Source organism: Poecilia reticulata, chromosome 10 (genome assembly GCF_904066995.2).
Source record: "Poecilia reticulata chromosome 10, P_reticulata-male-v2, whole genome shotgun sequence".
In the NCBI taxonomy this organism is placed as follows: domain Eukaryota; kingdom Metazoa; phylum Chordata; class Actinopteri; order Cyprinodontiformes; family Poeciliidae; genus Poecilia; species Poecilia reticulata.
Window position 1 is genome coordinate 4,021,864 of NC_088839.1, and position 12,756 is coordinate 4,034,619.

Consider the following 12,756-nt stretch of genomic DNA (forward strand, 5'->3'; position numbering starts at 1 on the left):
AATTTATTTGATCGTTTATTGACCATCAGTAATTTTCACTCATCACCTGCTGCGCCTCCTAATCGTCACGTGTTTCACATCATGTGTTGATTTTTCACTGTTCAGCGTCGGATTCTCTGTTTTTATGTCATAATTCACATCTAGTTCGTCGCTCCGTTTTATGTCCCACTTGTCCTGTTTCATGTTGTTCCTGGACTTCAGCTCAGCGTTCAACACGATCATCCCACAGCATCTGGCAGAAAAACTGGGACACCTGGGATTCAGCAACCGCCTGCGGAACTGGCTATTAGACTTCCTCACCGACAGATCACAGTCAGTCCGGATTGGACAACACACCTCCGATGTCATCAACCTCAGCACAGGTTCCCCTCAGGGCTGCGTCCTGAGTCCTCTGCTGTTCACTCTGATGACACACGACTGTGCCCCAAGGTTCGCCACCAATCACATTGTGAAGTTCGCGGATGACACAACGGTGTTGGGCCTCATTACAGATGATAATGACCTGGACTACAGAGAGGAGGTGGAGGAGCTAGTAGTTTGGTGCAGAGAGAACAGCCTGATCCTGAATGTTGACAAGACTAAAGAAATGATCGTCGACTTCAGGAAAAATCGGCCCAGCCACTCTCCACTGCTCATAAATAGTTCGGCTGTGGAGGTGGTCAGCAGCACCAAATTTCTGGGGGTGCACATCACTAACGACCTCTCCTGGACTGTGAACACCGCGTCTCTAGTCAAGAAGGCACAGAAACGTCTGTATTTCCTGCGGAGGATGAGACGAGCACACTTGCCCCCACCCATCCTCAAGACGTTCTACAGAAGCACCATAGAGAGCATCTTGACCAGCTGCCTCTCTGTGTGGTGTGGTGGTTGTAGCGTCTCCGACTGGAAGAACGTGAGGAGAGTGGTGCGGACAGCAGAAAGGATCATGGGGGCCACCCTTCCCTCCGTTCAAGACCTTTCATCCCGGCGCTGCGTGTCCCGAGGTCGAAACATCGTCAGAGACCCTTCACACCCACAGCATGGATGGTTCTCCCTGCTGCCCTCTGGAAAGAGGTTTCGAAGCATCCGGTGCAGGACATCCAGGTTCCGAAACAGCTTTTTTCCACTTGCCATTAGACTGCTGAACTCCCAACCGTATTGCACTTGAAAATCTGGTCTCCACATTATATCTGCCTCTTGCATAGAACAAAGAACTCTTTTACTGTTATTCCTTCACTCTATATTTTCTATATTTAGATACATATTTACTGTCTTGAGCTGTATGCAACGAAATTTCGTTTTGTATTCACCTTGTGTATGCAATGTGACAATAAAGTTTAACTAACTAACTAACTAACTAACTAACTAACTTTCAGAGTTTTGCGCAATGTGCGCGCCGGTTTTTTGTTTTGTTTTTTTAACTCCCTAAGGTGCAGGGCGGTCGGGAAACATGTCGATGGGGAAAAGGCAGACTGACATAAACCTTTTAAAACAACGGAAACAATTTCTGCATTCTGATTATTGAAATTTTAAAGTGCTGTGTTGTTCTATTACCCCGTTTCATACCGGACCACTTACAGCACCGTGTTAACACTATATAATTAACGCTCTCTATCGAGGAATCACCCATGGAGGGATTTCTTTATTTAAATGGGTTCATTTTTCAGAGGGATACAAAGTCAGGGTATCGTGATTTTAGTAATTACATGTTTGTAAGAGCGATTTTCTGTTGTTCTTCCATGGAAGCGGGCAGCTTTCAAACGGAAAAAAAACACTTTTTAATATAAATTGCTGCTTTGACATGATCACAGAACTGCCAAAACATATGTAGCCTACATAAATACCAGACAAAGTGAATCACAGCAGCATCATCAGCCGGTATAACACTGAACTGATGCAGAGCGGACTGCGCCATGAAGCTACAAACACTGAATAGAAGATGAGCTGCCATCGATACCAAAGTCTAAACTGGTATTGTTGTGGATTTAAGGTGTAAAGTTTACCTTCGACCAAACGCCCCCCAAAAACATCCCAGCGCCCCCTGCCATAGTCTGAACGCCCCTTGTGGGGCGGTACCGCCCACGTTGAGAACCGCTAATTTAAGTGTTATTCTCCTTCAAGATACATTTACCTAACGCCAGAATAAATTAAATGTACATTATGCAGCAAAGGAAATTAGAAGATCGGACATATATATTGTTAAGGAAGAATTTTTATACAATTAAATTTAGCAAAAAAATCTGGCTCTGATTCTTCCTGTTGATCCTGGGTTCTCTCACGTGGCCACGTATGGGGACAGAAACATGACAACGCGTGTTGACGTCACATAATTACATAATTTAATCCAATCAGAAGAAAGTATAAGATAGAACAGGAAACTGGAGAAACACAGATACAAACATTGTTACCTGAGACAAGAAGACAGAGAAATATCAAGGACGTCCTTGGAGAAAGAGCTGGTGCAGAAGTATACAAAATCAGCTTTCTCTGAATTGTTTCCCATGTGCACAAACTTTTATACCTGTAGGTGTGTTTTCCTCTTTAATGTATTCAAATAAGGCGCATCTCTAGTTGACCAACTGGAAGGCATCTCTGGCCCTTTTTTAATCTAGACAGCCCCTGCAATTTGTTCACAAGATCAAACACCTTTTGTTAAATAAGGTAGAAGCAGACGCTTCGAATTCATGGTGGTTTATGGCTTTCACATTTCAGTGTGAAAAGCTAGAACTTCCTACTGATTGTTTCCCAGACAGACAAAGAGCAGATCAGAGATCTTAACAAACAATCTGCTTTAACTACAAGTAAAATAAAGATCAATAGGTCAGAATATGTTATAAATTTTAAAACTATATTAGAGTATTTCAATCAAGTCATGATAAATTCTAAAACTAACTTATTTTAAATGTATTTTCTTAACACTAGCCAGCCTCCTGCGGCTCTACAGCCATCTGTAGCCATCAAAGAGAAACAGATGAAGGAACCTCACAGGTAGCTGTAAAATTCTGGTTTCTCTTCTGCTCTGCCAGGAACAAACCCTTAATACTGTATTTTAATTCAATGAAAAGTTATCTCCAAAAACCCAATTTTGTTCTTCTGCACTCAGCATCTCCAAAGTTTAGTCCTGATCTCAAACAAAAGCAATAGATAATATCAACAGAAAATAATGGAGTACAATTCCTGTTTCTAACCTAATATTCAAAATAAGAATTAAGACATTCATTCACCATAAACTTAAGTACTTTCTAATACTAAACAAAAGATTTTCATTTGATTCTAATATAGTCAAAAATAATACCATTTCAAATACATTCATCATTGACTAAATTAATTCTAAAACAAGATAATACAATTTTCAGTCAAAGCATGTTATTAATAACTAAGAAAAGTATCTTACAAATTAAATGTTAGTGATTTAAAACATTTTATGTTATATTCAGTTTTTGCACCATGTCAGCTGTTAGTTTTGGAAGACTTCTCATCCTGGTTACGTGAACCGACCAAAGTTCCCTTTCTTTTCTTTTTTTTTTAGAATATTTTATTTTTGATTTTTAGTAGTAACATCACAGGTATTAACTGACGGGACAAAACTGGTACACAATGAAGCACAATTCAAACAATGAGACATATTGAAACTAAAATACATTTACAATAATATAACACACCAACCAAATAACAAGAAGGACTGGACGGGGGTGGGCAGGGTGGGTAATCTATAGGGATGAAATAAAATCTATATGAATCGGAAATAGATTGAGAGACAGATGGTATCAGATTCGCTCATAAATCCTGTCGAGTCCAGCTCGATTACAGGATCATCAATCAATCAAATGTGTTGGTAGATTTTGCATATAACTTAAAAAAGGCTGCCATATTTTATAAAAAGTCTTACTTCTATTCTGCATCCAATAGGTTATTTTTTTCTAGTGTCACACAGCTATTAATCTCTGTGACAAAGTGGTTCAGTTTGTGTTCACCACTTGTCCCTTATCATTTCTCATTCACTTATTTTTATATTTGGTTATAATAATTAATTCAAACATTGCCATTTTGCTTCACTTACTATCCCGGGTTTGTTTGTGTTGGCATTATGTTGCAGGATCTATCTGTTTAGGTTAAAGTTATTATTTCTGGATTATGGGTTGAAGTCATTTCAAGGTGTATTTACTTTTCTTTGTACTCACATCATTTGTCCTTGTAGATCTGCAGGAGTATGGGAGAGGCTGGCCCAGTACTTCCTGGTTAAATGGCTGGATGATGTCAGTGATTACCTTATTGGGTTCTACCAATTAGAGGGTTTTTCTTTTGTGTATTGTTTGTTTGTTTTCCTTTTAAAAATAACCTTTTGAGTTATCTTGTATTATGTAATTTATTTTGCAGATAACTTCATTATGTAGGTGTTTGTAAATTGATTTGTAGTTTTTTGTGTTTCTCTGTTTAAATGTTTTTTTACCTGATCCTTGGTGGCTGTGTCCAATCAAGCACATGTGTGGTGCCAATTTAGTATAAAAACAGTGAGCTTTTGGATGCTGGGAGAGAAGTCCGAGTAAAGACTGAATAAAAAAAGTAATTGGAAGAAACTGAAGCGGTGGCTGGTCCTGATTTTCTGCTCACCTCTGATCCTTGAGCCTAAACTACCTTACAAATGGTGGCAGCGGTGGTTCCAGGCCGATAGGTGTCAGAAATGCAGAAATCAGTCAAATCAAAGAGGCATCAGGGGCCAATAGAGTGTTCCACAGAGGGGGCCCAAGATTATGAAAATCTGCCAGAAGCTTCTGGTGAGCAGCAAACTGAGGCACAAAGTTTTTCTGAACTCTCAGCTTTATTGAAAGGCTTGATGCAGCAGCATGCTGACCAGGAAACCAAATGGGAGCAGGACAGACAATGCCAGGAGGATCGGTGGAGGAAAATGGAACACCAGTTCAGTCAACTTTAGCAGGAGGTCCAAATGGAACGTCAAGAGCATCAGATGCAGCTGGAGGGTGCAGTAGCTGATCCTGGAACACTTCCCGGTCCTGCAGTGAGGCCAAAGGTGCCACAATTGGTGCAACAGAGACGAAGCCCTCCCAGCACATCTGAGGGACCACAAGCATCCAGTCTGAGACCAACCAGTTGGAAAGGTCCAAAGATGCAGCCCTATTGTGAGGATGAGGATATTGAACATTATTTGACAACATTTGAAAGAATTGCAACCGGATGTCAGTGGCCAAGGACAGAATGGCCCCTGCATCTGGCACCACTTCTCAGCGGTAAAGCAAGAGCTGCTTATGTAGCTATGGACACTGATGAGACAATGGACTATGACAAAGTAAAAACTGCTGTGCTGGAGAAGTTTGAAATAAGTGCTGAGACTTACAGATCCAGGTTCCGGTCCACATCGGTGAGGGATGACGAGACACCCAAGGAACTGCGAACACGCCTGAAAGACCTGTATGAAAAGTGGATGGTTCCAAAGAAGAAGACAAGAGAGCAAATCGGAGATGTCGTGGTGCTGGAGCAGTTTCTGAGAGTTCTCAGCCCGAATCTTCGAACCTGGGTGAAGGAGCGCAACCCCTCCACTTCAAAGGAAGCTGCAGAGATGGCTGAGGCTTTCATTGCGGCTCGCCGCCCACACAAAGGGTTCATGACTTTGAAACAGAGTGCAGGCCCCTTAATGGTGGGTAAGTCGGGGGCTGGGAATGGATACAGACATAAATATCCCAAAGACAGTTCCCCAATCAGCGGCAATAACCGTGTCAGGGAATTTAAGCAAAGAGGTCCTTTGGTTTGTCACGCTTGTGGTCAAACTGGTCATTTTAAGGCTGATTGCCCGGGTCTACAAGTCAGTAAGACTTGCATGTGTTTTTCACCAGAGTGTTTTGATTTGCTGGAGGAAAAACCTGAGTCTGCAGTACCTTCAAGGGGTCAGGAGCACACCATTTGTGTTTTCATTGAGGGAAAGCCATGTGTCGCCCTATTAGATTCAGGCAGTAGCCGCACCTTCGTTAGGCAAGATTGTCTTCCCAGAGACACCGAATTTTCTGGTAAAGTTAAGGTCTGGTGTGTTCATGGTGATGACGTTGATTACCCCATGGCCAATGTTGTCCTTCAAGTTCATGAACAGGAACATTCACTTACTGTAGGAGTGATGGATAAACTTCCCTACCAGGTTGTATTGGGACGGGATATGCCACTCCTTAGGGACCTGTTAGCAAAGAAAGAGAAAGATCTAGATATTTCAAGTGAGGGTCTGCTAGCCGTCACTAGGTCTAGCTCTAGAAGGTCTCAGTCAGAGCCTGGTTTGATTGAGTTACCTTTTGCTAACACTGAAATTCCTGGTGAGGAAGGATTAAGACGACAATGTTCAAGAAAAAGCAGAATGCAGAGGAGACATGAGAGGGTAAGGGGGACAGAAGTTGCAGAGTTACTTTCTGAACCTGAAATTGATGAGCTACTGGTAATTCCGAGCAATGTTGTCCAACTTCAAAGGCAAGACCCCTCTTTAACGCCTCTTTTTGCTAAGTGTGTACCAGAATCAACACAGATTACAGAGGGAGTTCGAGAAGTTTTCATTATAAAGAATGAACGCCTGTATCGTCGTAGCAAAGTGGGTGACCAGTTGGTAGTTCCCACAAGCTTAAGGCCAATAGTTTTACAGTTAGCCCATTCAGTTCCTTGGGCAGGTCATTTGGGATATGTGAAAACTTTCTCCAGAATGTCAAGCCGTTTTTTTTGGCCTCAACAGTTTTCAGATACTGTACAATACTGCAAATCATGTCCACAGTGTCAGTTAACAGCTCCGAGTAAGAAAGGTGACAGAGCCCCACTTATTCCTATGCCTGTAATAGACACCCCCTTCTCTCGTATTGCCATGGACATTGTTGGTCCGTTGGAGAGAAGCAGCTCAGGACATAGATACATTCTAGTGGTCTATGCGACAAGGTACCCTGAGGCTTTCCCACTGAGACGAGTGAAAGCTCGCCAAATAGCCAATTGTCTGATACAGATGTTTTCAAGGGTGGGAATTCCCAGAGAAATCCTTACAGATCAAGGGTCAAACTTCACTTCAAACCTGCTGAAGGAGGTTTATAAACTTTTGGGAATTAGCGGGATCAAAACTAGTCCTTACCATCCTCAAACTGATGGACTTGTTGAAAGGTGTCAGGTTTAACCCCTGACATAAGTATATAACTCTGCAAAAGAAACACGGAGACAGAGATTAGAATTCAACTCGCTGCGAGGAGAGGTGTTCGGAGATGCAACCAGTCACATGCCCCAAACAAACTCTGGCTTGCATTCCGCTCTCCCCGCTTTTATTTAGGGAAAGCCCTGGTTACAGATGGTTTCTAAAGGTGGGGGAGCAAACAGGCTGAAACTGGTTTACAGTATGCATTCCTCTTCCTTCTCCAGATGCCCCCAACTGGCCTTCTTCTCCTTATAAGGTAATGGTCAGCATGCATTGTTGACACCAGCTACTCTGTCTGCTGGCGTTCTGGAGTGAGGGGGGATTTTACAACCACATGAAACAAATATGTGACACAAGTTCCTACTAAATCCACACACTATTCATAAACAGAAGAGATACTTTTATAGATAACTACATTATTTAGAATGAAAACTAATAAGTAGAAAAAGATAATTATAACATTTATCCAACAAAAGGTTTAATAAAACCCTGAAGTCAATGTTGAAAAAGTTTGTAAAAGACTCTGGGAAAGACTGGGATCAGTGGTTACCATTTCTGCTTTTTGCTTATAGAGAGGTACCTCAAGCATCTACTGGGTTTTCTCCTTTTCAACTTTTGTATGGTCATACTGTCAGGGGTCCACTAGATGTCCTCAAAGAGGCATGGGAGGAGACAAGACCTGAAAAACAGTGTACATCACTCTCATATGTGCTGAAAATGAGGGATAAACTTGAACAGTTTCAGGAACTGGCTCATAGTCACCTAGTAGAAGCTCAACAGCGCCAAAAGAAGAACTATGATAAAACAGCTCGCAGGAGAACCTTTACAGAAGGACAGAAAGTGTTGCTGCTTTTGCCAACGACTGAGAGCAGCCTCCTAGCCAAGTGGCAGGGGCCTTTTCTCATTAACAGGAAAGTAGGTCCCGTCACTTATGAACTCAACATGCCAGATCGGCGTAAAAAGCAACAAGTTTTTCATGTCAACATGTTAAAGGAATGGATTGAACGGCCAGTTCCATCAACACAGTTGTGGGCTTGAGCTGTAATCGACGAAGAAGAGCTTCAGGAGCAATTCCTTCCATCTAAAACTGGGGAACAGCTTCTGCCAGATGTAAGCCATCTGTCGTCAGAGCAGCAAGGAGAACTGCTGGCTATTTTGCCAAAAGAACTTTTCAGCACAAAGCCAGGCTACACCCATCTCATTCAGCATGACATACGACTTCGCAGTACAGATCAACCGCCCATCAGAGATACAACCTCCAGAGTTCCAGCAAAGCTGATGCCAGCTCTGAAACAGGAGGTGGAAGAAATGCTGTCTATGGGGATCATAGAGCCTTCCAGAGTTGAGTGGTGCAGCCCTGTGGTGCTTGTTCCCAAGAAAAATGACTCAAGGCAAAGATTTTTCAAAACTTAATGCTGTCTCTGTTTTTGATGCGTATCCAATGCCAAGAGTTGATTAACTTTTGAGCGCTTGGGAAATGCTAACTACCTGACAACACTTGACCTCTGTAAAGGTTATTGGCAAGTTCCACTAACTGAGTCCTCAAGGGATTTAACCAACCTCAGGTGAGTAAGGTTGATAGCCTTGCTGCTTGTTTTCCTCCTACAACTAAGAAAAAGTTGAGATCTTTTCTAGGTTTAGCTGGCTGGTACCGTCGGTTCATCCCCAACTTCTCCACCAGACCAGCCATTCTTAGTGACTTGACACGTAAATCTTGTCCTAACAAGATTAAATGGACTCCAGAAAGTGAGGCTGCCTTTGCAGATCTGAAAAAACTGTTTGTGTAATGAACCTGTGTTGCAGTGTCCAGACTTTACACGCCCATTCACTGTACAGACTGATGCTTCAGGGGTGGGGCTAGGAGCTGTGTTGCTGCAAGGTGATGGAGGCGACCAAAGACCAGTGCAGTACATAAGTCGAAAGCTCTTCCCCAGAGAAATTAGATACTCAACAATCGAAAAAGAAGCTTTAGCAATAAAATGGGCTCTTGACACTTTAAAGTATTATCTGCTGGGTGGTGAATTTGTGCTTGAAACTGATCGAGCTTTACAATGGATGAACAGAATGAGAGAGACCAATGCAAGAATCACCAGATGGTACCTGTCATTGCAACCTTATCGTTTTAAGATTCAGTATAAAGCTGGAAAGAAAAATGTGATGGCAGATTATCTTTCCCGTTCCTATGAAGACTAAATGACTTAAGGGGGGGGAATGTGACAAAGTGGTTCAGTTTGTGTTCACCACTTGTCCCTTATTCTCATTCACTTATTTTTATATTTGGTTATAATAATTAATTCAAACATTGCCATTTTGCTTCACTTACTATCCCGGGTTTGTTTGTGTTGGCATTATGTTGCAAGATCTCTCTGTTTAGGTTAAAGTTGTTATTTCTGGATTATGGGTTGAAGTTGTTTCAAGGTGTACTTACTTTTCTTTGTACTCACATCATTTGTCCTTGTAGATCTGCAGGAGTATGGGAGAGGCTGGCCCAGTACTTCTTGGTTAAATGGCTGGATGATGTCAGTGATTACCTTATTGGGTTCTACCAATTAGAGGGTTTTTCTTTTGTGTATTGTTTGTTTGCTTTCCTTTTAAAAATAACCTTTTGAGCTATCTTGTATTATGTAATTTATTTTGCAGATAACTTCATTATATAGGAGTTTGTAAATTGATTTGTAGTTTTTTGTGTTTCTCTGTTTAAATGTTTTTTACCTGTTCCTTGGTGGCTGTGTCCAATCAAGCACAGGTGTGGTGCCAATTTTGTATAAAAACAGTGAGCTTTTGGATGCTTTGAGAGAAGTCTGAGTAAAGACTGAATAAAAAAAAGTAAATGGAAGAAACTGAAGCGGTGGCTGGTCCTGATTTTCTGCTCACCTCTGATCCTTGAGCCTAAACTTACCTCACAAAGCCACATTTTAATTGGGAGGAGGGAGTCTGATTTCCATTTTGTTGTAATACATTTCTTTGCAATTGCCAAAAGGACTTCTGTAAGTTTCTTATCATAGACTGTCTTTAAATTGGAATTTGTAAAGTTCCCCAATAAACAGATCTCCGAGTCTATTGGAATCATGATGCCATGAATGTCTGATAACGTTTCACAAACCCCCTTCCAAAAACCCTGCAATTTAGAGCAATGCCAGGTGGCATGAAGGAATGTTTCTTCCTCCATACCACATCTAAAACAAAGAGGAGATATACTGGAATTACATTTATGTAATTTTTGTGGGGTGACATATAACTGATGTAAAAAATTAAATTGTACTAGTCTAAATCGAGCATTTGGAGTAGACGACGACGTGAGACCTTCCCTGCACAAATTATTCCATAATTGCCTTTCAATAGATATTCCCAAATCCTTTTCCCATTTGATTCTGGAACTATCCATACCATTTATAGCTAAAGTTGACATGAGTGCTGTATACACCCTTGAAATGATTTTACTTAATGGCTGACTGGCATGACACATTTCCTCAACGGGGGACATGGACGGTAGCTTCCAACTTCCTTTCTGATTAGCTCTTATGAAGTCGCAAAGTTGGAGATAGCCAAGGAAATCTTTATTTGTCAGTTCAAACTTTTCTTTTAACTGCTGTAGTGACATAAATACTTTATTTTCGTAGCAGTGCTCCAATCAGCAAATTCCCTTTTCCTGTCAGGATCTAAAGTTACCAGACTGAAAAATCTTTGGTAGCAGTCCATTTCCCCATAATGGGGTTTTAGGAGAAAGAAAACCTTCTAGCCTAAACATTTCATGAATTTTATACCAAATTTGGACTGTCTGAATTATTAAAGGGTTATTAGTTTCATTTTTGATAGTTTTATTGTCCCACTTATAGAGTAAATGTATTGGCATCTCTTGTTTTATCTCTGTTATCTCAATTTTGAGCCATGAAGGAGGAGTCTGCAAATCTGTGCCAAGAACCTAAACTGAGCCGCATAATAATACAGTTGAAAATTAGGGAGCTTCAAACCTTCATCCTCATACTGCAGCGATAATTTTTCCATGCTAAGTCTTGGTGGCTTACCATGCCAGATACATTTTCGAATTGATTTTTTAAGAGAGATAAAGAATGCTTTTGGGATGTGAATTGGGAGTGACTGAAACATGTACAGAAATCTAGGGAGGATATTCATCTTTAAGACATTAATTCTACCAAATAATGTGAGAGGTAAATCCATCCATTTCCCTAAATCCTCGCTCACCTTCTGAAGTAGGGAAGCTAAGTTTAGTTTAAAGAGGTTTTTAAGGTTACTATTCACAAATACCCCTAAATATTTGAAACCCCCAGGAGACCATTTGAAACTAGACATGTTTTTAACTTTACTGTGGTCAGATACGGAGATCGGTAAAACCTCACTCTTTTCCAAATTAACTTTGTATCCAGAAAATGAGCTGTATTTACCCAGTAAGTCCTGAAGGTGACAAAGAGAGCGTTCTGGATTGGTTAAAAATAAAATGATGTCGTCCGCAAAAAGCAAAATTTTATGTATGTCAGTACCAATCTCAAAACCACTAATATTAGAATTTTTTCTAATGGCCTCAGCCAATGGCTCGATGGCAAGCACAAAGAGGGCGGGACTAACGGGATCTCCCTGCCAGTTGCCTCTATACAGCCGGAATGAATCAGAGATGATCCCATTGGTGACAACTCTAGCTTGAGGGGATCTATAAAGAGATTGTATCAAATTGACAAACCCATCACCAAAGCCAAATTTCTTAAGGACAGAAAAAAGATATTGCCATTCAACCATATCGAAAGCCTTTTCGGCATCAAGTGATTGGTCTATAAGAAGAACATTTTAGAGGATCTTTTTCTTTTTTATAGATGACCGTTATAACAGCTTGAGCAAAGGAGTCTGGGAAAACCCCCTTCTCTTCTACCTTGCTCGAGAACATCCATCAAAAGTGGTACTAGAAGGTCTTGGAATTCTTTATAAAACTCAGATGGAAAACCATCATCACCAGGGGATTTATTTCCCGGAAGTGACTTAATAACGTCAAGTAATTCCGATCTAAGAAAGGGTTTGTCTAAGTTATCCCTGCTTTCCTCTGACAAGCAAGGTAAGTTAATAGAGGATAAGAATGACTCAATTTCATCTAAATCCCCCTGAGATTGTGATGTATAAAGATCCGAATAGTACTTTTTAAAGGCCTCATTGATTTCTCTGGGGTTATACGTTATAGCTTTTTGGGGGTTTTCAATAGCATTAATTGTTCTTTTATTTTCCTCAGTTTTAAGTTGCCATGCCAATACTTTCTGTGCCTTTTCTCCAAATTCATAAAATTGTTGCTTGGACCTAATTATTGCTCTCTCTGCTTGATATGTATTCATATTGTTATATTTTAGTTTCAGGTTCACCAATTCTCTGTACATGTCCTTAGTTGGGGCAATTTGGAACGTTTTCTCAAGGTCAGAAATTTGTCTTTCCAAAGTATTAAGCTCAAAGTTATATTTCTTCTTTATTCCCTTGGTATATGATATAATTTGACCCCTCAAAAATGCTTTTAATGTGTCCCAAAAAATAAAGATGTTTGGAGCGGATGGTCTATTTGTTAAAATAAAAAAATGTATTTGTTCTCTAATGAAAGTACAGAATTCAGGTTGTTTTAAGAG

At 40.7% G+C, this 12,756-nt stretch overlaps 1 protein-coding gene across 2 annotated transcripts; it reads left to right on the forward strand.

Annotated features, from left to right (window-relative positions):
* Positions 1–4,563: 4,563 nt before the first annotated feature.
* LOC145553192 (uncharacterized) lies at positions 4,564–9,575 on the forward strand. 2 transcript variants are annotated; one of them, XM_081611908.1, is made up of 2 exons: positions 4,564–7,113; positions 7,618–9,575. In XM_081611908.1, exons 1-2 carry the CDS (start codon positions 4,925–4,927, stop codon positions 8,177–8,179), a joined length of 2,751 nt encoding a protein of 916 aa, XP_081468034.1. In that variant the 5' UTR covers positions 4,564–4,924; the 3' UTR covers positions 8,180–9,575. The 2 variants fall into 2 exon arrangements, with proteins under 2 accessions (XP_081468034.1, XP_081468035.1); XM_081611909.1 differs by lacking the exon at positions 7,618–9,575 and having other exon boundaries at positions 4,564–7,438.
* The last annotated feature ends 3,181 nt before the right edge of the window (positions 9,576–12,756 follow it).

Excerpts from the sequence above, each read along its gene's own strand:
- LOC145553192 (XM_081611908.1), top strand. The coding sequence starts at position 4,925 with ATGGAACGTCAAGAGCATCAGATGCAGCTGGAGGGTGCAGTAGCTGAT. Across the intron at positions 7,114-7,617 it reads ACTGATGGACTTGTTGAAAG|GTTTAATAAAACCCTGAAGT; the intron begins GTGTCAGGTTTA and ends ATCCAACAAAAG.